General features: G+C 49.2%; 1 protein-coding gene across 7 annotated transcripts; it reads right to left on the bottom strand.

Moving 5' to 3' along the window:
• Positions 1–6236: 6236 nt before the first annotated feature.
• On the bottom strand, positions 6237–26279 carry THAP4 (THAP domain containing 4). 7 transcript variants are annotated; one of them, XM_069791728.1, is made up of 7 exons: positions 26028–26279; positions 23607–24763; positions 15751–15801; positions 15358–15517; positions 12312–12421; positions 10857–10960; positions 6237–6569 (listed from the first exon to the last, which is right to left on the bottom strand). In XM_069791728.1, the coding sequence occupies exons 2-7, from the start codon at positions 24436–24438 to the stop codon at positions 6450–6452; spliced, it is 1377 nt and encodes a 458-aa protein (XP_069647829.1). In that variant the 5' UTR covers positions 24439–24763; positions 26028–26279; the 3' UTR covers positions 6237–6449. The 7 variants fall into 7 exon arrangements, with proteins under 7 accessions (XP_069647829.1, XP_069647825.1, XP_069647830.1 ...); XM_069791724.1 differs by lacking the exon at positions 26028–26279 and adding an exon at positions 25666–25842; XM_069791729.1 differs by lacking the exon at positions 26028–26279 and adding an exon at positions 25285–25544.
• Between the last annotated feature and the right edge of the window lie 131 nt (positions 26280–26410).

Genomic DNA, 26410 nt, shown 5'->3' on the forward strand with positions numbered 1-26410 from the left:
TGGAAGCTCAGAGCTGTCCCTGAAGGATAATGGGTACCCCGGTCAACCACAATAACGCCAGCGTCCCAGCCCTTCTGACACGTCTTTGAAACCCTCCCAGCATCGTCTGGTGTCACAGATCGGTAACTTGAGCAAGACCAACTCCAGGGATGCCGGGGTCAATAAACAAGTGGCAAGAATGCTGCAGAAATAGAGTGGCTTTGCAAAGTTTGACCGTGATTAGCAATTGATAGCGTGGCTGTTAGTGATTAGTCAAGTTGTGTTGTATCTGACCATTTGAAGGCTATAAGAACCCCGTGTAAAACCACATTCGGGTGCCCTGATTTGGCTGGGACACCTCATGCCCATGAATAAGTACTTACCCTTGTAATTCTATGCTTTGCATCCCAGCCTCTCTCCTTGGTCAGCACGGGCCAGGTGTGAATGTTCGTAACGCAAGCCCTGGGTGAGGAACCTCACTGTCACACCACAGGGATCAAAAGCCTTTCGGCTGGTGCTTCCCACCTCCCCGTTTCAGATGCTCTCCTCCTCCGGTTATGCTCCATGCCCTAAATGAACTGGCTTCTCCACTGGATTTGCAGCCACTTAATTTGCATTTGCCACAAGATTCGCTTAACAAAACCAGCATTCATCTTCCTCAGGACATGTGTTAAGCAGCAAAGCCAGGCCAGGAAGGCAGCCAAGGCAGTGGACGCTGCAGCAGCGAGCGATTTGGCCTGCTGTGGCTCAGCTGCAGCCCTGGCGACTGCGACTCGGAGTGAGCTGAGGGTCCTGCAGCACTGGGGCTCGGACACCCCTGATCACTCTTGCTGGAGAAGACAGTAAAACATCATGGGGCAGTGCTGGGAGACAGCTGGGAAGAGAGATGTTGCTGGTTCTCAAATGCAGGCACATCCTTCAGGTCTGGAGCTGAAGCCCTGTGCCCTCCTTCATGTTGTGATGGGCTCAGGGGCTGGGGCAATGCATTAAACAAACAAGTAGGGTCCAACGGAAAACACGGTGGTGCGATCACATCCTTTAGCTCGCTTTCCAGCCAAAGCATATAAGTTAGCATGGGCCATCTATGCAATGAGTTCTGGTCTCCTTGAACAAGAGCAAACAGCTGAGACATTTTGCTGGGAGAACAGATGCCACTAATAAGGCAGTGAATAAAATCCATGTGCAATGCTTTACAGTTTAGTTGTAATTAACTCTGCACTGCCAAAAGAACTGAAGCCAGAACTGCATATTAATTACACATTAATGTGAACGTTCATCCGCTCTTGGCTGGCTAGCTCTCTGGAGAGCGTGGCTTTTATTTCACTTTTGCATATGCCAAAACCACTGTGGCCCAGTGGGACCTGCATGGAGCCAGTGAACTGGGGTGGTTCCCACTCCTCCTAAAAGCCCAGCTAAAACCCAGCAAGGCTGAAAGCAAATCCTGGCAAGTTAACATCCATTTGCAACAGCAGGAGGAACAAGGTAAGAGCATGAAGGACTCTGGTCGCTATCGGGGGGCTATGCCCGAACACACGTCCCATGCCTCAGGTCAAATTCAGCCAGATTGATGTTTGGGAACTGCACCCCAAAGGCAACATTTGGCCCCGTTTCTCCAAGGAGTTCCTGTGAAGGATGCCTCCTTCCTGAAGCAATACCTCTTGCCTGGTGGGACAGAGGCCAGCACTGGCTGGGAGGAAGGGAGCATCTGTAGTGGAGGCACTGTGGCCACCAGCCCCTCCCCGGGCACGGCCAGGGGCGCATGCCCGCAGGGGTGAGCAAACCGGCGTGGAAGAAACCAGGCACAGCCCCTCTCAGCACTGCCAGCACCAGTCCTGGAGACAGTGGCTCGGCTCCAAGCCTCGTCCCGCTCCTCAGGCCAGCAGAGACTGTCCCTGTTCTCTGCTGAGCCTGGTCATGGTGCCTGCCCCTGCACACGGCCAAGCCAGGTTTTGGGGACAGAGGAAGGGTTTTGCACTGGCTGGCACAGAGGGCAGGTACTGGCAGTGGGGGATCTTCGGCAGAGGGACCTGCTGCACCACTGCCCGGACATTTGTTACCGATATTCAGCCACGTTTGTGTTCCTTCACTCCACCGCCATCCATTATATATGGCCAGGATGGATTAGCGGGGCTTGGTTACACGTGAGAAATTCCAGCGAGGGGCTGGAATACAGTCAAGAAGCAGCAGATCAAAGCCTTTAAACACCTGTCGCCCAGTGAGGATCCATTACAGATTCAGCCTCTTAATCCCTGCCCAGTCCCGGCACGGGCTGACGCCCGGCACAGAGTGGCTCTTGTGCAGATGAGCCGATGCCACGCTGCAATACAGCCACAGTGCCAGAGCGGGTTACGCTGTGCCGTAAGGGGATTTTGCCAAAAGCCCTGCAAGGGTTGGATCTTCCTCTAGGTACCAGAAAGTCGCTTGCAAACGTCCTGCCTCCTGCTCTCTTGGAGTGCTGGGGAAGGACAGAAAAGGCCACCCGGATGCCCCGCATGGCCTGGGACCTCCAATGAGAGGATGCTGCTCAGAGGGAGCCTTTGGGAAGCGCCAAAGAGCCACCTCCTGCTTGCCAGTTTTCTGATCTAAATCTCCATGAGATTTTCGTCTTTGCATCCATGTCTGGGGCAGAAGGCACTGAGAGCCCATGGTCACCCTGAGCAGCCTCACCTCATGCTTGGCTGCCCTTGCTGGGGCAGATGTGGCCGCCAAAACTCTCGACACCAACATTTGGGTCCGCTCACTGGGAAGCAAGGTCTGCCAAGGCGGCAGGCCGGTGTGGGCAGCAGCTCAGCCCCAACGCCGGGAGCTCCCAGCCACCCGGTCTGCGGGAGGGGATGGAGCGGGGCGGTAGCGAGGGCCTGGCACCCTCTGGGGCATGCTCCCACTGCACAGCTCTTGGGGAGGCCCTGGAGTGGGGGGAGCTCTGGGTTTCCCTGGAGACTTCCGAAATACAAGACACATCCCGGCTGGAGCCGCTTGTCCCATGGGCAGCGCAGGCAGCTGCCCTTCAGCAGGTGGCTGTGCCAGGGCTGCCTCCCCCAGCCTGGACAGCCTCCCCACAGGATCGCAGCCCTCTGCAGCACAGGGGTGTGCGGGACCAAGAGAGGAGAGGAGGGTCTCCCCCAGACCTCCATCTCAGCCTCTTCCCTTGCCCTGGCCTTCAGGAGAGCAGGCACTGGCCCTTTTGGGGATTTGCTTAGAAAAGGCCCAGTGGACTCCCCCTTCCCCTTCCCTTTCTGGGGGTGCATCCCTCTCCCCCAGTTCCCAGGGCCATATCCCTCCCACTCCCCCAGTTCTGCAGCAATCAGCAAAGCAGCATGGAAGAAACCAGCCATGGCCTCTCTCAGCATCCCCGGTGGTTTTTTTTTCAGAGGGACCCCGGGGGCACCGGCCGCCCTGCTCAGAAGCGGAGCCAGGGGAGGCAGCGTGCGTGGTCCCCTGAGCCCGGCTCTTCCTCCCGGACCCTCCGCAGCCATGACGGGTCTTGGATGTTCTCTGGAGGGTAGCGGAGCTGGCTGCGCCTGTCACTGTCCTACTGCCCAGACAGGCTCCGGAGACGCTGGTGGGGCATGGGGGGGCTGCGCTCCCCGTGCTCTGCAGAGAGTCTCCGGCACCAAGGACCTCCGGGGCCCCGCTGCTGCTGCCACCGCCCCTGCCGGCCCTGCCACAGCCCCACGTAGGGATGGAATCGGCCATGGGGATGGAGGCCCACCCCACCATGGCCATCCTCCACCAGCAGGTGGTGGACGGCCATGATGGGCTGCCAGCAGAGTGGGCAGGTGGCAGCAATGGTGGCGGCAGCCCAGCGCTGAATGCACACGGGACAAAATTCATGCCAGCATGGGTCCACGGCAGCGGGGTCTTCAAGGGGACCCAGGCAGATGGGGCAGATGTCCCCCTGCCGGGACCTCATGGTGGGTCCCGGCACCGCCAGCTCATGCCTGGGCCCCTCCAACGCTGCTGTTGATGGGTGCCGCTGGTGGGACTCGGCTGCTGGCAGGTCACGTCTAGTGTGCTGTTGGTAGGACTTTGATGGCTCAGACACTGCCCACAGGATTTGACCTCTCGTGTATCGCTGTCAGTACACAGGTGGCTCAGGTGCTGCCCACAGGACTCAACCTCTCATGTGCCACTAGCAGTATGTGCCACTGGCATGTATCATTGCCCACTGCAAGTGATGTCATGGGGTGACTGACTCTCTGGTGACATCACAAGGCTCTCAGGGGCGCACCCAGGAGCTCCCCCAGCCTCAGAGACACACCCTGCGATGCAAAACCCATCTGGCAGCGTGCTTCACACCTCTCCGTTTGCTCAGGCCCCTTTCAGGCGGTCCCTGTTGTTGTTGGTTGTTGTGCCAGCATCACACACTCACAGAGCGGTTGCGGTTGTCAGGGGCCTCCAGAGCTCATCTGGTCCAAGCCCCTGCTGAAGGAGGGCCACCCTGAGCCAGATGGAGCCTGGGCACCACTGAAAAGAGGCAGGCTCCATCTTCTTTGCACTCTCTCTTCAGATATTGATATATATGGAGAAGATCCCCCCAGCCTTCTCTTCTCCAGGCTGGACAGTCCCATCTCTCTCAGCCCCTCCTCATTGGAGAGATGCTGCAGTCCCTTCCCCATGTTGGTGGCCCTTCACTGGACTCTCTCCCGTCTGTCCCTGTCTCTCTTGTGCTGGGGAGCCCAGCACTGGACACAGCACTCCAGGGGTGGCCTCACCAGTGCTGATTCCCTCCCTCGACCTGCTGGCAATGCTCTTCCTCGCGCAGCCCAGGACACCACTGGCCTCCTTTGCTGGCTCAACTTCAATGTGGTGTCCACCAGGACCTTCTCTACAGAGCTGCTTTCCAGCGAGGCACCCCTAGCGTGTCCTGGTGCCTGGCGCTGTTCCTCCCCAGGGGCAGGATTTTGCGTGTCCCTTGGTTGAACTTCAGGAGGTTCCCATCAGCCCATTTCTCCAGCCTATTGAGGTCCCTCTGAGTGGCAGCATGATCTCCTGGTGGCTCAGCCACTCCTCCCAAACTTGCTAAGGGTGCACTGTGCCCCATCATCCAGGTTACTAGTGAAGAGGATCAGACCCAGTATTGACCCAGGGTTACACTGCTAATAATCAGCCTCCATCTAGGCTTCATGCTGTTGATCCACACCCTCTACTTAAAGACCTAGAGCATCAACATTCAAAATCACTTCTCCACAGATCAGAGACTATTTGCAAAGTTCTGCCTCCCCCAAGCATTCTGCTGTTTCCAGAACCATGAGAAGTTTCTGGGCTATCATTTATTGGCCTCAGTTAGCATTTTCATCTTCAAGCTGCCTCCTCCACTTTTCCCAAAAATACTATTGTAGCACTACATGCTGAAACCACCTATCTGAATCATTTTGCGCTCCCGGCAAATACACTGAGGACATTACTGCGAAGCTCAGAAAAGCTTGGGGAGCTGCCAGAGCAGACATTTCCAAAACTGCAAAGGTTTTAAATCCCTTTGGCCTAGAGGGATCTTGAGTCCTGAAGGAAGCTACAGGCGCAAACCAGACCCATCGTACCCTCACGCACAATGGCTGGCATCAGAAAGCTTGTGAGAAAGAAATGTCACCACCAAGGCCTTCTCTAGAGCCGCACACCCACCATAGAAAGCCTTTGGAGACCATTGATGGAGAAACACAGGCAGAACTGTCTCTCCTACCTCCGCTGTGGACCAGAAGCAGTGCTAGACCTTTGCCTCCCTCACTGCTGAGGGACTCAATGACACACTTCATGAAGGTCAAAGGCTGCATCATGACTGCCAAATTAGACAAAAGAACTGCTGAGATCGATCCTCACTGTTCACAGTTTCTCTTGCTGCCCGTTGGCTCACAGCTGTCACCCAAACTCTTGTGATATTCTGCACTGAAGCTGGTGAGGTCTCATCCTGACCTCCAGGAGTGTCCCAAGTCCATTCAAATCAGCTCAATGGCACCATCAGGATCAGGTCCTGTGACAGTTCTCTTCATCCCACAGCAAGACGTAGGTGCTCCCTCTGAATATTTAAGCTGAGTTTCATTAGGCAAGAGCTGACATTCTCAGGGTCTGTCTCTGCAGTGCAAATCCATTCCTGGTCCTGCTGCTTCTGTGGCGTTACTCAGATTGCAGAAAAGGGTCCAGGAAATTGGATATGCAACCCAACACCTACTAATGAACAGGCATCAAAAGCCCCTCTGTAACCACTGCCAGAGCAGAGGGACACACAGACCACTCTGCAATCAAGCCCAAAGACACAGCCATAAAAATAAAAGCTTTTTATTTTTTTTTTTTAATATACCATTACAGAAACATCTGAGTAACATTCTCAACAGGACGGGCAGCTCCGCAGCCCTGGGGGTGAGCACAGGCAGCTAGCTCCGGGGTCTGCCATGCCGTGCTCCCGAGCTGCCACTGCTCTTGGTGCACGACACCCCACTCCTCGCCCTCAGCGGGGAGACTCAGCCCTCCCAGCATCAGGGTGTCACCTTTTTGTAGGTAATATGGAGGTGCTGAGTCATGGGCTGCGTAGTGGTTGCCATCGAGACAGTTTGTTCAAGTTTCCCATCGGAATTGAGCCTGAATTTTCTGGTAATCTAAAAAGGGGGTAAGAAAACAAATAACGGAATCAAGCAAACAGCATCCACAGGCTAAATTCCTTACCTGCACTTTTTACCTTCCCTTTACCATCCTTGTGTTTGCTGTCAATGCACCACAGATGGAAGGATATGCTCACTACAGCTATGCAAGTAAACGAGAAGTTTTCTCTCCTCCTAGAGAAAGGCAGTCCTTTCCAAAACACCAGCTCCAAGACCATTATCCATGGAGTAACACAGCATCCTGGCACTACTACTGACATCACCTCAGCACAGACAGGCCAAAATCCCTCCCTCCACCAGAAGAGCAGCTCCCAGCCGGCAGCTCAGGGAGATGCTGTGCACTAGATGACGTCCCCAAGGCAGCCTTCAAAACCACTCAGGCTCTCTGCCAGTCACCGCACCGTACCACAGTAAGGCGTTGCTCATGCTACACAGGGAAATAGGAGCCTGCTGAGCCTCGTCTTGCACCTGCAGCCAAGCTGGTGTTCAGCCCCGGGACAGGAGGGAAGAGTGCTGCCATCCATCGGGAGGGCTTGACAGGCAACATCATCCCCATTCCTCCACCCAGGCAGGCTGTGAGCCTGTCTGTGCTGCACCAAACCTCAAGAGAGGCAATTTGGGGTTGCCCTGTGGAGCACTTAGGACCCGTGCAAGCAGATGCTCGAACCAAGGCTTCAGCAGCTTCCAAACTGGAGGAGGGAGCAGCTAAGCATTCATAGTGCTCAGCACAGGTTTTAGGTCTGCTCCTAGGTGTTGCCAAAATAAAGGAGAGAAGTGGGATCATCCTTTTTGAACCTCAGCTCCTGTTCCCGAATAACACTCTGGAGTGCATCACTCCAGCTGCCCAGCCTGGCAGAAGGGCCACGTAACTGCGTGTATGACACCAGGGCACGGCACCTCCCTGACTGAGTGCTGCTGTAAGTAGGCAGCTTGGCACGGACCCCACACACCCAGCACTTTGGCCCTTCACATAATTTCAGTACAGATGCACTCCACATCATCCAGAAGAGCTGTTTATACTGACTGGTGGCCACTTGCTGCTTCCCATGCCAAACACAATCCCAGGGGTGAACAGAAACAAAGTCCTGGGGACAGCAGGATAACCTGCAAGCACGATTAATTTGCAGTCACTTAAACCAGCCCCATTTAGAAATTCCTAAAATGCAGGGGCTTTTGCAAATGCATTAGTTTCCAGTGAAGGTCACTCAAGGGCACGTCCATGAGCTATTGCCAGTCTGTGTGCTCAGAGACAGCATCCTCTCCGTTAACACATCCATTCCTACATCCGCAGTGTGCCCTTAATGCCAATATCCAACATGTCCTCCTCCCAGAAGGTTATCGCCAGCTGAGAGCGAAGCTACCCAGGGCTGTGGAGGACGCACCACTGCTCTGACATTCATGAGGGTGACAGCAGGAACAGGGTCATATACAAATGATGTTTTGATTAATGTTGGCTGATCAGATGGGGCTTTCTTCGTAATGCATGACAGTGTTCCTCAAATACCCTAAGCAGGAAAAGGCAAGTAAAAGGAATACAAAAGACACTCATCTTTAACAACAAATTATCTCACAATATGTGACCTTGACTCAGAGTTCCTGAACGACCCGTTTTTTTCTGAATGGACCACTGCAGCTCGGACAAATAAGTCTGAATGCCAAAAGGAGGAAATGAAATGAACTGGGCAAAAAAGAAGAGGATTCTCTCTTAAAAGCGAGCTTCAATCAAAGGCTGGCTGATGGGACCATGGGAGGGCAAGCTCCATGTGCACCCAAGATGCACAGGGAGACTGCTACTTCCCACACAGGAGAGGAAACATGAAGCACTGGGAAAGGGCCATGGGAAATCACCAAATTCAAGGTAAGCGACAGCCACTGCTCTCCCCTCGTCCACAAATCCAGTCATTTTATCACAGAAGACAACCAGGTCAGTCAGGCACCATTTACCAACGGTAAAACCATACTGACTGTGCCCAGTCACCTTCTCCTTCACATGTGCAGAAATATCCAGGGGCTGAAGTGAGGCTGACCAGCTTGTAGCTCTCCAGGTTGACCTTCAGGTGCTTTCTGAAGATGGGTGACCCACATGCCATATGTCTCCAGCCATGGGAAAATTCCACTGATCTCCATCACCTTTCAAAGATAACACAGCAGCCTTGCAGGCACATCAGCCAGCTCCCTCAGTACCCACATACTGTGAGGACAGTCCTGAAGTCTAAAAATATTTGAAAGCGTGCCTGTTCTCCAGACACTTGCAGGGGAACAATGGAAGAGAGTTTGGATACAAACCCAGTCTAAGAGTGCTCCTCCGCTCCCTGCAGAGCATCTCTTATCTATACAGACAGGGTGGGAGCTGAGAGCCACTTGCTCCTCAGAGAGGCAGGAAGAGTCTAAAATGCTGCAATTGTGCCTTACATCACATCAGCATCACCTCTAGCAGAGACAGACTCCCAGAGACTGCTCCTCTCTGTCCATGTGGGGAGCTCAGCACAGCAAGCACCTGCAACACAGCCCTGCCCCAGGGAACAGGTCTTCCTGCCTGAATTATGGCTCAGCCAAGCCACAGCCATTCCAAATCACTTTTTGGTGGAACACAACATTATGGTGAAGTTTTCTCAAAATGAGCAACTAAAGCAGCAGCACATGTGCCCTTCTCAACACCTGTGGTCCCTTCATTTCCACAGGCAATTTATGCTGTTCTTGGTGAAGAAGAAAATACGTTGGAAGCTGGTTACCTGCCACACCCTCTCATTCCACTTCCTCCTTCACCAGCAAGGGCCTCCCAGATACTCACTACGACCAGTACCTGGGCCTGAGCTGCCCTCAGGTGCCAGGCGAGTATGGACCTTCAGCTCAGGAGGTTCCCTCTTCCAGCCTTCAGCCAAAGCCAGCCTTGGAGCCCTCAACCAGTAAAACATTCACTAGCTTTCTGTTGCTTTCCCCCTCCCCTCCTGCCAGTCTATCTGCTCACATTTCAGGCAGTGACTCTGAGAGGGCAGTCCATTTTATTTAAATGTTTGTAATTAAGAGCTCCGCTGCCTTGATGATATCCATAGTATTTAACAGCTTCATTTCTCATGCTATAGAAAGGAGGCAATACAGCTGCTCCTGGGAAAGAAGAAACCCAACAACTTGAAACATGCCTCTGAAGGCAGGGGAGTTAAGACTGCCTTTCCGGAGTTAGGACATTGTTTGTGTAGGCACATACAACTTTTGGGAAGTCAATGAATTTTGGGAGCACTCTTATGACACTGGCTGCATCTCCACAAACTTGTGCTCTCAGTTAGGTGTTGGTTGGTTTTAGAGCGCATAAAGACTAGGTTGCAAAATTAAGCCTTGAAGTCCAGAATAAGACAATACTGTACTTGCTGCAATCAAAGTAGTGTCTTCTCTCCTGAGAGCCACACCTCACTTATCACCCTTCAAAAATTGCAATCAATCACTTGGTTCACATGTTATCAGAGAAAACAAAACAGATGCAAGGACATGCCAGTACCTACTCTTTGTGAGAGCTTGTTCAACCTTGCTGTCTTTCTCAGCTGCTAGTCAGCCAAGACAGCTTCATATGTGACAGGATTCCAGTGGTGACCTCAGAATGCCACACTAACTCCAGCAGTGCCATCTTACTCGCAAGCTGGCTGTACCCCATTCAGCTGCATTAACAACAAACTGCCGCTACACACGCACACACACAAAAAAAAGTCAAAAACCAAGAAACATTCAACCAAGACTGGAGCTGACAGCAAGTGCCAGCCCTGCCAAGCAGCCACAGATGGGAAGAGAGCCCATAGCAACTTGTGAATGCCCTGAAAAGCAAGCAAGATTTGCAAAGACAAGGTGGAGCTCCAGTGAAAGGCAGGTGTTCCTAAAATACCCTGATGAGGCCCAATATTGGACATACCTTACATGTGCACCCTCATACTGTGATTAAACCAGACGACCAGCATTAAGAAGTAACACTGCTGCTGTACAAGGGCGTTTAGACAAGACTTTCTTATTCTCTTCCCTAAGGACCTGCTACTGGCCACTGCTGGAGACAGGATTCTGGGCTGGCTGGTCTGATTCAGCACCATCAGTTCTTATCTTAACAATCCCTCTGGGTCTTGTAATGTACAAAATATCTTCTGAAGGCTGTTACAATAAGGATAAGCCAGGATGCCATGCAATATTTCCAAGAACTCCTGATGGCAATCTGTAATTAAAGCATGCCAATCAGCCTATCCTCTCAACTAGACACCTTCTGGGGCTAGCAACACTATGTGAATTGCTCACTGTGTGTGCACTCACCTGCTCTACGTGGGGCTTCTTGGCAAAGGAGATCCTGGCTATGGAGTGAGAAGCTATAGACAGCTCTTGTCCATTCACCTCCCCTTCCTCCACCTCCACCAGACCTAGTGAGAAGCAAGGTCATAAATATTATTAGGCTACAAAAGTTACTTAACAATGTCACACTTATTAGACTACATAATAGACCACCACTCTCCCTGAAGAACAGTTTTATTTGACCTAGCACATATCAACAACTACAGATCCACGCAACCTCAGACACGCAATGCTGCTTAGAAAAGTCTAGCCAGAGTTACTCATACAGTGTGGGATGAGTATAGCATTGCAACTGGCATTTCTTCCCTTCGGCACCTGCTCTAAGTTTTAGATGCAACTTTAAGCATCAACAGGGTTTTACCACTTTCACTTACAATAATTTAGATGTGGTTCTCTCTCTCATTCAGTCCCTGTAAGGTGTATAACAAGTACCAAGACACTACATACAGACAGTGGGAGGTTCTCCTAGTTTAGAAGCTTAAGACGACTGCACTGAGGTTACTCTCCGAGATTGTTAAGGGAACAGTGGGAGAGAAGCTCTCCTGCTACAGTGCCGTGGAGGCTCTTGGTAGTGCCACAGCCTGAGCAAGGTCTCTAATAGGGAACCTGCTATACAGGTCACACCAAACACTCCTGGATGGAGAGGCTGCAAAGGGGGTTTAAAACCACCACAGCCACAACCTCTACCCTGCACCACAGAATCAAATATGGCAAGTGTTGACATTGGTAACAACAGCTTGAGTGGGATGTTAAACCTGACTCTGCTTAGAAGGAGCAGCTGGCCAAATATGACACTAGCAATAGAAGGACAACTCTAGACCCAGAAGCTCATCAACTAAGGCATGTACTTCTCTATTTCTACCACAGGGTCAACTGTGGCCAACTCACAGGAGCAGTGGGAACGAAGCATCTTACCTGTACACGTTCCCCCTGCCTCCCCACAAAAAAAGACTAGGATGCTATGAAGGCATCAAGAATGTCACTGGCCACTTATCACCTGCCATTATTAAGGCTCGGACTGCAATTTTCATTAAGAGGCAGGGGTTCTTTTGGTTTACAAAGCTATGTCTGAAAATACCAACATACCATCTGAGGAAAGGATACCCCTCAAGTTTTCTGCATGAGCAGTATTTTGACTTGCAGTCCTTTCCTGTCACAGAAAACTAGAAAGCCACACTGTCTGGGCAAAGGCACATAGCCAGTCCTAGAAACTCAGTGCTTTTGACACAAGCTCATTTATTAATTTGTTTTCACTGTGGGTTCAGCACCATCGGTTTGATGCTGCTCTTTGGCACTGAACCCACAGTGAAAACAAATTATATGAAACTGAGAGGTGCAATAATTTTCTGGAAAAGTGATGAAATGGCACAGCAGGGTAAGGACCTCTTCTTCTCCTCAGCGTGGATATCAGGTGTGTACCTGTGTTCTGGGCACTGATGAAGGCCACCTTATTAGTGTCAGGCTTGAGGCGGATGAATCCACATTCTCGGTGCATGGGCTTCCTGGTGTCCGGATGGAAGGCGTTGAACCTGAGGGGAAATCAGAATACAAAAGCTGCTGTTTGTTGCACTGAAAATACAGTGTTTGGCCTGGTTTCGTCTCAGACGAAACGGTATTTTATTTAACCTCATGATTGCCTGCAGTATTATTGAAGAGTAAAAGACTGACAATGCTTCACGGTTGGGAGATGTAAACGTGTAAAAATACAGTTACATTACAGGCACAGGTATTTCTTAGAGCTGGAGTTAGTTATTTACGTTCAGGCTTCATATTTTCCACAGCTCCTGGGTCTTTCTAAGACCTAGCTCAGAAACTCTCTCAGGAAGTCATACATACTCTCTCTCAAATATTTCCTTTTCTCAAACAAATATCTGGAATTACAATATCATCATTATTTAGCTTTTAAACCTAGCAAGTTGGGTTTTTTGTATATTACTTGCTGCAGGCAGTAACAGAGCAGACTTATTTCTCCCACCATCCCCTTCAAAAAGAAAAAAAGTTCAGCTCAGATTCTTATTTATTCTTCATGAGGCCTGAGAGTTGTATGTTTGGTCACCCATAATGTGGGTGATTATATATATCACGCATGTTCATATATTACATTAGTGCTACAGCATTCCTGAGACTACACGGGTAACTGAATTACACAGCAGCTTAAACTCAATAGTAAGCTAGGTATCTATATAATGTAGCAGACTATCCTATTGGTGTTTCTTTATTCTAGACTAATCTCTTTCTTTTCATAGTGTTTTTCATAGAATTTCCCACTCTGCATCCTTCTATAGGAAAGGAGACAGAGGCAACCTTGGAGCTGCTGCTGCTAAATCTGCACCCAGAACTCCCTCATGCAACAGCAGTTTCCACACATGCCTCTGCTGTGCAGCTGGGATGTGCCTGCTGGAAATGGCCAACACCACTCACCTTGGCCACTGTGACCTGTCCTGGGACTGGGGATATGCTGTATTGTCAGCTGCCACCCAACGGTAATAGGGCAAGTGTGCAAGAAGAACGTGACCAAGGGGCTTGTCCAGGTGCTGGCACAAGGCAAGCAGAAGCAGTTATTTAGTAAAGAAGCACTGAGAGCTGAAAAGTCCAAAGGAACTGTTTCCTATCTGAAGTAAAATATAATGAATCACGCAGAGTCAACATTTCCTAGAAGACCAGCAGCACGAGGTGTAGCACATGGTACCCCTACAAATGGTACAAGAAACCTGTGGGCTTCAAAGAACTGCAGACAAAGAAGGGGGAGCACAGCTAAGGCATGCATTTAGGGAAGAGTCTGGGTGCCTTGCAGCTGCTTCTGGCTCCCCAGTGTCCTCTGGGTACAAATACACAAATTACTCCTCCTGTTTGGCTTTGTCTCTATATAAAGGTGTTCCCCTTTTAACCATATGGTTATAGAAAGAACAAGGAATGACTTCTAAAGGTGGTGCAGGGCTGTATCCCTGCTAAGGACCGTCCTAGCATCTCAGCCTCTGTGCTCTGCAGCTAGTGAAGCCAGGTACCCTACAGAGTCATGTCTCATGGTGGGATTATCTAGAATCAAAGGAGGAACAAACTTAAATCAGGCTTCTTTCAGTGCTTGGAGTATTCAAGAGATATGGCCTGTCTTGTAACAGTCAAGTGGCACTGCTCCAGGAGCCAGGAAGGCACAGGGTCTCTGTCCTCCAAACCTGGTGCCTACTTTCCTGACGCTTCCCAGAGTTCAACAGCTCTGAGCTGTATATTTCCTTGGCACAAAGAAATCCCAAACAACAAAAAAACCCAAACCAATCAACCATGACTCAAATCAGCAACTGTTCAGAAGTTGGAAAGGGAGGTATAGACAGAGCATGACTGTTGGAGATTTGTTTCTTTCAGAAACTAGACTAAAAATGTCACATGCTGAGCTGACAGCTCTGTCACAACACATGGCGCACACCAGGAACACAGGTCTTTCACACGGTGTTGGCATCTTGTAATTATTCTTTTCTCTGGTTTTCAAAGCAACAAACTTTCCAACTCACCCCTCCCAAATGAGTACTGGAGCAGCACTGAACAGTTAGCTAACATGTCACTTCTCTTCCTCCAGATTTCTTTTCGTTTTCTCTTAGAACAATTACTTGCAGACAAAGCAGTTAAGCTATCTGTCTCCTATCCCATATAGCTTGCTAAACACTTTAATTTTTCTCAGATTTTCATGGTGGTGAAGACTGAGGATCACAGTTTAAAATGGACAAACTTGGCAGCCATGCCGTAGCTCCTCCATTTATTATATCTGTAAGTGGGAGTTTCACAAAGCAGAATGATAGCAGTTGTAATGCTATTACCTGAAGATTCATTTCTAACTAGACAGCTACTGCCAGCAAGAAGAATGATGGATTTTTTTCTGGCCATGAGGACAGTACATCTTTTGACTAACATATGCACCCAGTGCACATCATATTAAAGTGGAAGAATCACTGGTCCTTCAAAGGCAGGTATGGAATTTGCACAAACAGTGATGTCCATGCTGGGGCCATTCTTGGTACCTGAAGTTACTCTCGCTATTCTAAGTTACAGTCACATTCGCAGCACCCTGAGTTACTTCTCACCATGTAACCCTCAAGATTGGCAGGCCAGAAGAATTGTACACTGCATGGTGCCAACAGTCCCATTCCTGTCCACATGTGCTTCTGCATGAGTTCACAGGTGTGAACTCACTTTTGAAAAGCTCTGTAGAAGTGCACTTTACTCTTGGGCTAGTGAAACTTCAGTGACTGGAGGTGTGCAGCTCTGGGTATGTTGCAACAGCATGCCAATTAATCACAAGTTTTAAAGGAAAACGAGTTAGCCCATGCAGTCACATATCATTACATCGTCTCATTTGGTAGGTGAAAACTTGTTTACTTTGCCACTGGAAAAGAAACACAACCAACAAATCTCACTGGAGCCATGCCTGCTCCAGTCCAAAGCTACTGCCAACACAGATAATCCCTAGACTTACGAGAAGTTGAGCATGGGTTGCCCCACGTGAGAGATGTGCACTTCTTCCAGGTACTGGAAGGGCTTCATTGTAGGGAAGGTGCCATCTCCTGGCGGGTCTGAGAGCCAGGTGCCCAGCATCCAGGACAGGGGTTCCATCACAGGATTCAGCTGGGGAGTGTCTGTGGAGGAAGAAGAAAGAATGAAGAAAGAAAATTCAGGGATCTGTGCTCTACAGCTTGCTGTGAGCTGCTTACAGCTGGGTGGAGGTGAACACAAAACACCTCAGAAACAGTCTAATGCAGCAGCAATGCTCCTCTCTAGAGCAGCATCAGCTCCAAGGTGCAAGGGGAGACTGGGAACAACCAACAGTCATGGAAAGTAGCTCTGTTTTCAAACCTGCTCTTGGCCTTACATAGAGCACTCCTCCCGGTGGTCCATTTCTGACTCCTCTCTGTAGCTTGATCTGAAAAGAAAGCCCCCTCTTGTCTACACGCAAGGCAGAAAAAGACTGAAATCTCAGCGTAAAGAATTATCACTAAATGATAATTAAGTCTCTAATGCTCTGGCCTGATTTTTCTCAAGCACTGAGTACATACCGTACCTGTTTGTTTCAGAGACCAAGGAAATGAGTCCTCACTTCAGAGGAAAAAGAAAATCAGGCTGCATACATATTCAAGATCAAAGTTTGGCTCTAATTTTTTTTGAAGAGGTTAACAAAGACCTGCACTTGTACAAAGAGACAGGGATCATTCAGAAGTTGTTCTGCTTAGGCTCTGGACTAAGGCTAAGTAAAATGTTTTAAAGACTAGAGTGCCTGCAAGTTAAAGCGTAAACAGAAGAGAAAGCTACTTCCCATCGTCATTGCATTTATTAAGAATCAACCAAGATCTGTTTCACAAAATTAAAGCTTCTGTAATAAATCATTTTAGAAGAGCTTTGATAAACAACGGTTTTGCATTTTGCTGTGATTTCAGAGGGTGTAAGCTGGAAAAAAAAAAAAAATCAAGAGAAATGGAGACAGACAATGTTAAAGCCATGCGAACAGCAAAGCAGTTCCACTCCTAAGGTGTAAGCAGGGAAAGTGATATGGCACTCACATGATCTCAGGAAAGACCAATACCAATAGAAATGAAGTGCCCACTACTCTAGATTAGCTATGTTATGCAGACAAGTATACTTAAAGCATGTCTTCTTCCCACTCACTTGATAAATGACTCATACTGGCAGGGTGGGAGTTGAAGGGGGTTGTTTTCAACACCTAGTGATATTGCCTAATAAAAGAAAAAGCTAACTGTCCAGCTGGTCTCAAAGGCACAGACACAGCTGCAGGGAGAAATTATGACCTAAAAAGGTGATGCTGTGGGTAAAAATTTGCTTGATCAGTTTGAGTTTCACTGTGCTCATTCCCAAACGTCAGGCTAAAAAGACTGAGCAAGGAGGAATAACGGAGAGTCCACACCTGGAATGCCAGAGGGGGAACAGAAACTTTCCAGGGTAAAAGAGAATCACCATTTTAGTTATTTATTCTCCCACAGATAGCAGGTTTAGAAAGCCAGCTGGCATGTCAGCAGGATGCTGCTAATTACTCTTCTTTATCCTGAAGTATTTTGCAAGTGAAGCAACATGAGAAAACATGAGGGATCACTGTGAAATAGGTGATAAAAATCTATGGCATCAGAGCCAGCCTTTACAGAGACTGTCCTGCCAGCCTGTGCATTCACCACCAGTTTACCAAGGTGTTAAGAAGGGGTTCCTACAATCCATACAGCAGTGTTAGTGTACCAGAGAGTAATTCATTGTACTTACTTTCCACCTGTACTGTGAGCAACTAAAGCAATAGAACATTATTTTCTGGTGCAGCAAAGACCTTAACACAGTGATGCTGATAACAAAAGTCCAAAATTATTGCTACAAGAAACTCCATACTTCTACACTGCTTCTTAGGAACCAGTTTCCCTTTCTACTTCATGTTGAGAACATGCAGTTTTGCGAGAAAGGAGAGTATTGCTACCCCGTCCAACTGGTATTTGCCTTTCACTTCCTACTGCATACGATGCATTTCTTTCCAAGCTTTTTGCAGGCTCAAACTCCCACCGTGGAAGGGAAGAGCAAAGCTTTGGAAAGGCTAGAAGAGACTGCAGCCTGGGCTGCTGCTGCCCTCTCCTGGGTCAGGAGGTGGCAACAAAGCCTAGGAGTGGGATGCTTTCTGTCAGACTGCTTGTAATAGGGAGCTTGTACTTCCTTCCCTTTTTAACGATCTAAACTCTTGGCACATCACTTTTACAAACAACCTGCTACTATGGCTTAAAAAGTAAGTGTGTGATGATATCAAGAATACAAACCACATCTGAGAATGCGCAGTGCAAGAGACACCGGCCACCCTTCTGCATGTTTAAAGCTTCAGACTCAGATGGGGTCCTCTTAATACCAGTTCTCTTGCATCCACATGCAGATTTTCTCTTTTATCTACTAACAGGGAAGCTCACACTACAGCCTCTTTCTCAACAAGGACATTCCTGGAGCCACTTTCCCCTACCAGATCATACACTTCCTTGAAGCCATTAGGGACCCAGCATCTCCAAGACCTTCACTCCTCAATGAAATTTGACTGAAATCAGCCACGACGCTCCCAAATTCCAACAGCTTGGGAGACAAAAACTACAGGCACATAAGCAACCTGATCAGCTCGATCCCTTTTCTTCAGGAAACTACTCAGGCCAAAACTGACATGGTCCTGGGCACAGGAGTCACCTCCGTTTCACCATCTGACCCCACTTCATCCCTCCAAACTCACAGATGGACTGTTTCCACATCTTTCACATTCACAGAGGGTTTAGAAGTCAAATCCCTCCCTGCACTGTAACAAAGTCAGACCGTAACCGGCTGTGCACACTTTGGAGTGGGAGACAGTACGCTCTCCCTGCCATGAGACAAACCAGACAAAGCAGCTGGACAACCCCCTCAGGCCATGTCTACACAGGCTTCAGCCAGTGTGGCTCTCAAGTGGGATCCTTGGCAGAGAAAGCCACGCTGGCACAAATTCCTACACAGCTTTATCAGTAAAACTGTGGCATAAGCAGCCAGCTGGTTGCTAACAAGGCAGCTAATCTATTTCCCCTAAGCTGGGGAATACTTGCTGCAGGAAACTTAAGAAAAAAAACCAACCAACCAAAAAACCCCAAACAACAAAAAAACCCCAACTTACACAGCACCTTCTCAGTCTTCAAAGTACTGGGTCTACAGCAACAGCTGGGCAGCCTCGTGCAGTCCCTTCTTCAGCTGAGTCGCTTACTAGATTTAAATCATCATCAAGGTTCTGGTAATTAAGGAGCAGCCTTGTTCAGCATACTTTTTTGATATTTAAGTACAGAAGGTGGCTTTATACTCCGCTGCACTTCCCTGACTGTTGCACCCCTTTACGCACTTTGCCGATGCTCCCCCCAGTAAACCATTCCTAGCACTGACAAGCTCTAGCACCATCTCTGCTGTAAAAGCTGGGAATGTGGTTACATTCACAAATTTTCATCTTATGGCCTATCCTAGTAATTAATTTCATGACCAAGCACCAATGTGTTATTGCCTCTGTTTCTAACCTCTGTGGTAAAATGTTCCAGTGCCTGTAGTCACTGCCAGAGTTCTCCTGCACTACAAAACAGAGAAAACATTTTTAAAATTATACACTACTATAAAAACTATGAACATCCTACCTGAGCTTACCTCAATATGTTTTACTTTCTCACAAGTTTTCCTTAGTTAGCATTTTCATTGCTTCCTAGTTGCAAGCTGTTTTTTTGTTGTGAGTCATTGCCAACTCACTGCAGAATTAAATGCTTAACACAGAAGCTGTATAGGCTATTAGGGAAAAAACCTAGAAAAAACACAACCATTCCGCTGGGGAAAAAAAAAAAAAGCAACAGCAGAGCAAAAAAGTCTTGTTTCCCACCCCCCCCAACCACCTTTCTGCCTCCAAGGGGGCAGTGAAAGAGCCATCTCTCTGCTCAACTGAGTCCCAAACTTGCTGCATGTCAGGTCAGTGCTGCACATGCTCAGGCCATAGGTGCTATGAAGTCTCACTCAGCCTCTTTTGTGATGCCTTCTGCCACAGATTTAGCCCTGCTATTAACCTATGCATACATATTCCTACTCTTTATGTCACTCTTAGCTTACTTTACAGCTCCCTTGTTCTTTGTAATGCCCGCTTACTCTATTGACCAGTCTTCTACCCTGGCTGTTCCCATCCCAGACAAGGCAGAAAAAAAAAAAAAAAAATCACAAGCAGCACCTGCCATCTCAGAATAAAAGCATTTTTCTTCCAAAATCTACCTCCAAGTTAACATGCAGCTGGCAGGTTAGCAGTGCCTGCCCTGGTAGAGGCTATTTTTCTGACAGCACACCTTTGTGATCCATTATAAGCATTAATTTTCAAGCTAAACTGTAGAGGGACCCATTGCTGTTCAAGTCCTGCTCAGACAGATGAAAGTACAGCATCTCACATCCTTGCAAAACCCCACTTACCACCACCACTGAGGAACATGATTTTGCTATTTGTTTCCTGCAAGATGAATGAAAACCTGTTGCCACCTTGATAGGAAACACCACCTCAGCCCCACAGACCAGTCGTCAGGACTCCATCTTGGCACAAAACCAGACATTTAATGTTCGAGTCCTTCTGCTTGTCCCCAAAGTTCACCAACTATGCTTCATTCACATATACAAAGTATTATAAATGACCCCATTTCTATGCTGGCTTTGTACAAATACTTAAAGACAAATCTAAGCTGGAAGGAAATATGATTTCCTACAGATTCCTAGCAAAATTCTAAACATTTTTCACATGGACGCATTCTGCAAACTCTCCTGCCTTTAATATGACCTTCATGAAAGCAGACATGCAGCGTGGAAAAGGCTCCACATACGCTCAAACAGCTAAATTTAACAGCTTTACCTCTCTGATAAATACAGACCCTTCAATTGCATTGAATCATACCTGCGTTTGCTCCATTGCCAGCCATAGTTTGCAGAGTTATTTTTCTATTGCTAGGTCTAGCTCTCTAACCACCTTTGCTCACCAGAAAGTGTTTTGCGCAGGGTTGATAAGATGGCTATAAGGGAAGTGATCTCATTATTAGGTAAGACAGTTACCCTGGTGCCTGCTGGGAGATGTAGTTTTACAAAAGGACAAAACTTGAGCACGTTAAGACAAGGTGATCTTGTGAAAGGACCATCTCAGATCTCCTGTCTGTACTAGCACTGGGGGAGCATGATGCAGCAAAGCTGCGAAACCTTCAAGCAGAACAAGATGGTCAGATAGTAGTTGTGTATCAGAGGACAGTGCTGTTAGACTAGTCTCCCCTTCCCCAGGACACTGGATCTGTATTTGCTTGCTGGCTCTCCCTAATTTCTCCCAGTACATCCTGCCGTTCTCCAGAAGATGCATCTAACCTCGTTCTGCCTGGTGCACTGTGCCTAACCATGCTCCTCTGCTGGAAGTATTCCTCTACCTTTGGTCCACGGACCTCAGAAGTGGCCCACAAAACAGAAGGAAACATTTTCCTACCAAACAAGAAAGCAAATTCAAAGTTTACATGGAAAAGGTCACTGTGACAGCTGTGCAGGCCACAGCCCAGGGCTTCTCCTAAAACCAGTTAGTCGATCCCCCTGTTAAGACAGGTTGGGAAACACTGCTTGAGCTCATCGTGACAGTTTGAGCATGCCATGAGCCAAACCCACCCAGACTGAATCACTGATCCTGGAGCGTGGCTGGCAGGGACCGCGTGTGCAGCAGTTTTGCAGAAACCTGCTCTTTCCAGCTGGTTGTATTTTGGATACAGCCAGCAGAAATTTACTTGTCTCATTGGAGGAAAATATCAGTTGAGAACTAGTACCAAAATAAAGGTCTGCTTAATGGGTGTGGGCCTAAAGCTCATTTTTCTGCTCACAACTTTGTGGAAGCAGCTGAATGTCAGGCAGCAGCAAAGAGATGTCCCGCAGTCTGTGGAGTTTGGATGCAGACACGTTAACAACTTGCATGGTCAGTCCAGTTGGTTACTTTACTTACACTCCCCATCCCCAAGGCACTGCCTTTGGAAGAAAAAAACATGCAGGCCCAGGTTCACAGCTAATAACATCACCTCGACTACACATCAGATGATTGAGGACAACTGAAATGTAGCTACTAACAAAGACTATAATTATTATTAACCTAATATGTTACCTGACTGTATCTTTATGAATACCAAAAAGCCTTTCTTCAATTCAGCTTTGTATTACAGTAGAACTTAGTGTCTAGCATAAACCAGACTCTGCCAAGCAGCAGTCAGCTGCACTTCATCAGGTATTTTGACCACCATAAACTGTTACTATGAGCACACAAAAAGCAATGCAAGGCAGAAGAGCACCAAGATTAAGCTAAAAAAGAAGAAGGAAAAAAAAAAAAAGCCAGCCAGCCAACAACAAACGCTTTAAAAAAGTCATCAGCCAAAGGGTTCCATCAGAACTTCCCATCGCACCAAGCTACAACCGCCGAAATGGTTCATTTTCACATATTGATCTCCAGTTTTGTTGATATGAAACAGCAGAACAGGTAACGAGTTAGTAAATTCATTTTAAAAAAATGACATTTTCCCTTAGAAAATAGAATATGTAGTTCTTATAGAAGATATTCTTAATATGTAACTCTCACATTCTCAAAAGATATACGTATAAGAACATCCATTTTGGGAAAGAAAAGAAAAATCATAGCGCTTACTAGAATAAAGAGAAACATCCTTCAGGATGCTCTTTTTGCAATTAGTATCTCATTGAAGATATTCCAACAAAGCTAGACAGCCTTTATATATATATATATATATACATACATATATATATATATATATGACAGACAATTATGGAACCCTAAAATTGTATTTAGTTATTTTCTTTAGTTAGACACCAAAACAATACAAAAATACAGACCAGAACGTACAAATAAGACTGTCGATTTCCCATGGGGGAAAAGAATTCTTTTCCCCCCTCTACCCAAATAGAAGCATGAGTTTTCCCATACTTTGGAAAATCAAAAACATGTGGGAAAAGTAGTATTGGGTATTGACCTTCAAGAATTTTGTCAGGGTTTATTTTCTTGCACTTGAGCGAGGAAATAGGCCATGCTATAATAGTCTGGAGAACTTGTCTGACTATGCCAGTATCACGTTTCTGGCCATGTCTAATACTACAAGGCTTTAGAAGAAGCCATGAGGTTTCTTCTCCTAAAGAAGAAGATATGCAAGAATTACCATCAGGGGATACCTGACCATCCATTGGCGACTTCTTCAAGAAAGCCCCAAGTCATGCATCCTTCACAAGGCAACCCAACATTTTCTCAGCAGCCACACAAAGATCATTAGATGCTCCTAAACTCTTGCCCCGAATTGTATCTTGCAACTAAAGTCGTGCAAAAGTTTTATCAGCTGTATATTAAAGAACTCTTTTTCTTGCAAGAGAAAGGGTTACGGCCCGATTCGACTTCTCTGCAACAACCTTTTTAGCAACCTCGTCCCTTGCTGAGTTCCCCTACATTTTCCAGTATCTCAATTTTGTTTTTAGTTAGTAGAGAAGTCATTCTCCATGTCTTCCTACTTTATCATCCATTTCCTGACTTTTTCTGCCTTCCAAGGGAGGAAGTGATCAAACCACACACAGACATTCAATCACAAAAAGTGACCTTGCTGTGTATCATGACATTGTCATATTGGATACCCACCACCTCACTTATATTTCATATATTCTGAGTACTAAGTGCAGTATATGAAACCTAAGATCAGAAGTACTTCTTACATCACTGGAGAAGACTACAACAGCTTTCTCAGATACCTGCTGCCCATGACAGCTCATTAACACACCAAAAAAATTCACGGGCACACTCCAAAGGCAGGCAAATCCTAACAGGTGCTACTGAGTCACAAACAAGTTAAAATAATCCAAGAAGAAGAAGAAGAAAAAAAATTCATCAACATAGTTGTCTGCAACACCTCGACCTAGTTTCCCATGCCGCACCAGGAATCACCTTGGAAACTTTTGGGATATAAGAAATAGTTCCTGTGCCCCAAAACTTAATTATTTCACCTCTATCTGTTGGTCTAATGCAAGCTACTACTACTCCTTCCAAAAAAACATACCTTCCTCATATCTTTTACACATCACATCTTTACAACCCCTAACTTAAACAGACTCTTATTGCTAAGAAAATGGTGAATTCTGCCTCAACGCAAAGCCACTGGGAATACTGACCACAGTCCCGGGATAGCAGGCTGTTCAAGTAAGGGAAACTGATCCTCTTCAGCTCATCTAGCTTCTCCTTCAGCTTCCTGACTTGACTGTCAGAGCGACTGATCCTCTGCCTCAAAAGTTTCAACTCCCCGTTCTTCTTTTCTACCTGCTCACGCAAGCAGCACACCTGACTTTTGCTCTGCCTGGAGGAGAAACAGTACGAGTGGAGGGAGTCGATAAGCTTGCAAGCTCCTGATGCCGACATGATGACCTCGTTGATTGACATGGGGTTGGCATCTGTGTCACCCTTCCGCCCCACCACAGCCTCAGCGGCAGGCTGAGGGGTAAGGTCTGCTGGGGATGCCGACAAACCCTGGGAAGGTTTCTGAGGGGTCGCAGTGAGGGATGAAGTAGGGGAGCCTTCTGCTACGGCCTTGTCTTGTCCCATAAGATGGCTGCTGCAGCTTGGTTCCACGTCTCTCTTTGGCCTTTTCCTTTCTAGCTGCTCTTTTGGGAAAGACGGCCTCTCTCTGGCATGCTTAGAGGAAAAGCTGTAAGAATGAAGGGAGCCGATGAACTTGCAAGCACCAGAGGCAGGAGGCGTGAAGTCGTCAACCGACACACCACTTCTGTCTGCTACCCAGCTCCCCGTCCAGGTGGCTTTAGGACAGTCCTCCACAGAAGATCTCTCAGGCTTTTTCTGAGGTCCAGGCTTAGCAACCAAATTATCACCTAACGTCCTTCTCTGAGGGCCATCCAGCTGGCTGCAGAGGTTCTCTTCCTCCTCAGACATCGATCCGATTTCCGCTTGCAAAGTCACCTCCTCCATCTCTTTTGTCCCTTGCATCACCATGAAGTCCTGGCCAGAAGATGAGGTCCTCTGAACTACCTCACGGCCTCCTTCCCTTGGGTCTTCTCCATCCTGCAGTGGCACCTGGCTTGCTATTTTTCTTCTGCTTCTGACATAATCCAGGTTGTCGTGTTTTTTCTCTACAAGCTGGAAGATAGTAGGGACAGCAGTGGGCTTCAGCAACCGGTGCTGGTCTTCCAGCCGCTTAGAAAAACTGTCTTTGGTGAAGTGCTCGCTGCAAAGAAAGGAATACTTGGTGGGAGTCCAGTTGTCTCTCTGAACAGCTTTTAGCCACTGAATCAGACGCTTTGAATCCTTCAGAGGGAATCTAAAAAACCAAACAGACAAAATCCATGAAAAGTTAAGTTGCGTTTTAGAAATCGGAAGGGTTGCTACTCTTCGGTTTAGGAAATTCTCACAAAAGCTGTGTTTTAACAGGTTACGCTCATTTGAAGATTATTTACCTTTGGGCCGAAACACTCAGTATTCGTTCCCTCCGTTAACAGTTCTACTTCACCAGCAGCACAGAACTAGAAAGCGTTATTTCTCTTTCCATCAGCACCGGACCCATTATTCAGCTGCCCGTCCACCCTAGGACGAACGCAGCAGCCCGTCCGCAAGGAACGGGGATGCGACGAACCCCGAAACACCCCCGCCACCCCCCGAGCTCGGCCAACACGTTGTCCATCCCCTGTCTCCGTAACCCTGCTGATGTTTATGCCAGGTGTATTAAAATGAGGCGTAAAAATGCCTCGGACTGAAAAAAGACCCGAGGAGTTGGACGAGGCACCTTTTCCAAATGGGCCGGCAGCGGTCGCCCAAGACAACGACCTTCCCCTGGGGACTCACCGGTGGCAGCATCGCCGGCGAGGCCCCTGCTGCGGGCAGAGGCAGGGGGACACAGGCCAGGCCGTGGCGTGAGCCTGGGGACCAGGCCCCGCGGCTGCCAGGCCGATTTCTGGAGGCGTTAAGGAGCCCAAAGCCGGTCCCCGGCGCTGAGGGAAACAAAGGGCGGCCGCAGCCGCTCGGGGCCCGGAGGTGCCGGCGAAGGGACGGGCGAGCACGGCGAGGGCGGGGGGGGAACGGGACGGGGACGGGACGCAGCCGCCCCCAGCCCGGCGGCCGGGCCGGAGCGTAGCCGGGGGCGGCGGGGATGAGGGAGGCCCGGCCGCGGCACCTGCAGAGGGCCGGGGGCGGCGGGGCTGAAGCGGGCCGGGCGGCCGCCCTTACCTGTGGAAGGAGACGGCGCCCCGGTGCGCCTTCCCCTGCCGGTTGGAACAGTTGGCGGCGGCGCAGCAGATCACCATCTCCGGCCGCCGCCGCCGCCGCCGGCCGGGCCCGCCCCGGCCCCGGCCCCCACCCGCCGCCCCGGGCCGCCGCCAGCCGTACAGCAAGATGGCGGAGCCAGGTCACCCCAGCCGCCCCTCCACCGCTGGGGAAGGGGTTTCTGTACGGCACTGCCGTCAACCAAGATGGCGGCCGCCTGGCGGCCGCCGCCATTTTGGCCGAGGCGCCACCGTACAGCGCTGACGCTACGGGGCGGGGGGAGAAGGGGGGGGGGGGGGGCATCGCTCCCGGCACCGCTCGCTTGCCTCCTCGGCGCCGCAGGACGTCCGCCTCCCGACGAGCACGCTCGGTCCGCGGCGGCCGAGCCGTCAAAGGCGTCTCCGAGAGGGGCGGACGTGGGGAGTTACCCCCACCCCGGGGAAAGAGGGGCGGGGCTCGGCCAGCTCCGTACAACACGATGGTCGCGCCCGTACGGCGGAACTTCCCCGGGCGTACGTGTTACCGGCCGCTCCTGCCGGCGCCGCGCAGAGCGAGCGGAGCCCTTACTCGCCGCCACGCCGCCTCCCCCAGCCTCAGCTCCGCTGCCGACCCGACGCCTCTCCCCTCTCCGCGTCGCCCCTCCGTACGGCAAAATGGCAGCCCCCAGTGCGCGGGGGAAGCCGCACGGCGCACCGAACCGTGACGAGCG

The sequence above is a fragment of the Haliaeetus albicilla genome, chromosome 9 (assembly GCF_947461875.1).
Source record: "Haliaeetus albicilla chromosome 9, bHalAlb1.1, whole genome shotgun sequence".
Lineage (NCBI taxonomy): Eukaryota > Metazoa > Chordata > Aves > Accipitriformes > Accipitridae > Haliaeetus > Haliaeetus albicilla.

Bases quoted from the DNA above. Each gene is read 5' to 3' on its own strand.
- THAP4 (XM_069791724.1), bottom strand. From the start codon at position 25,742: ATGGTGATCTGCTGCGCCGCCGCCAACTGTTCCAACCGGCAGGGGAAG. The intron at 15,802-23,606 runs GTCAGTATTCCC...CTTTCTTTTCAG, and splicing joins CCTGCTATCCCGGGACTGTG to ATCAAGCTACAGAGAGGAGT. The intron at 15,518-15,750 runs GTAAGGCCAAGA...CTTCCTCCACAG, and splicing joins CACCGGGAGGAGTGCTCTAT to ACACTCCCCAGCTGAATCCT.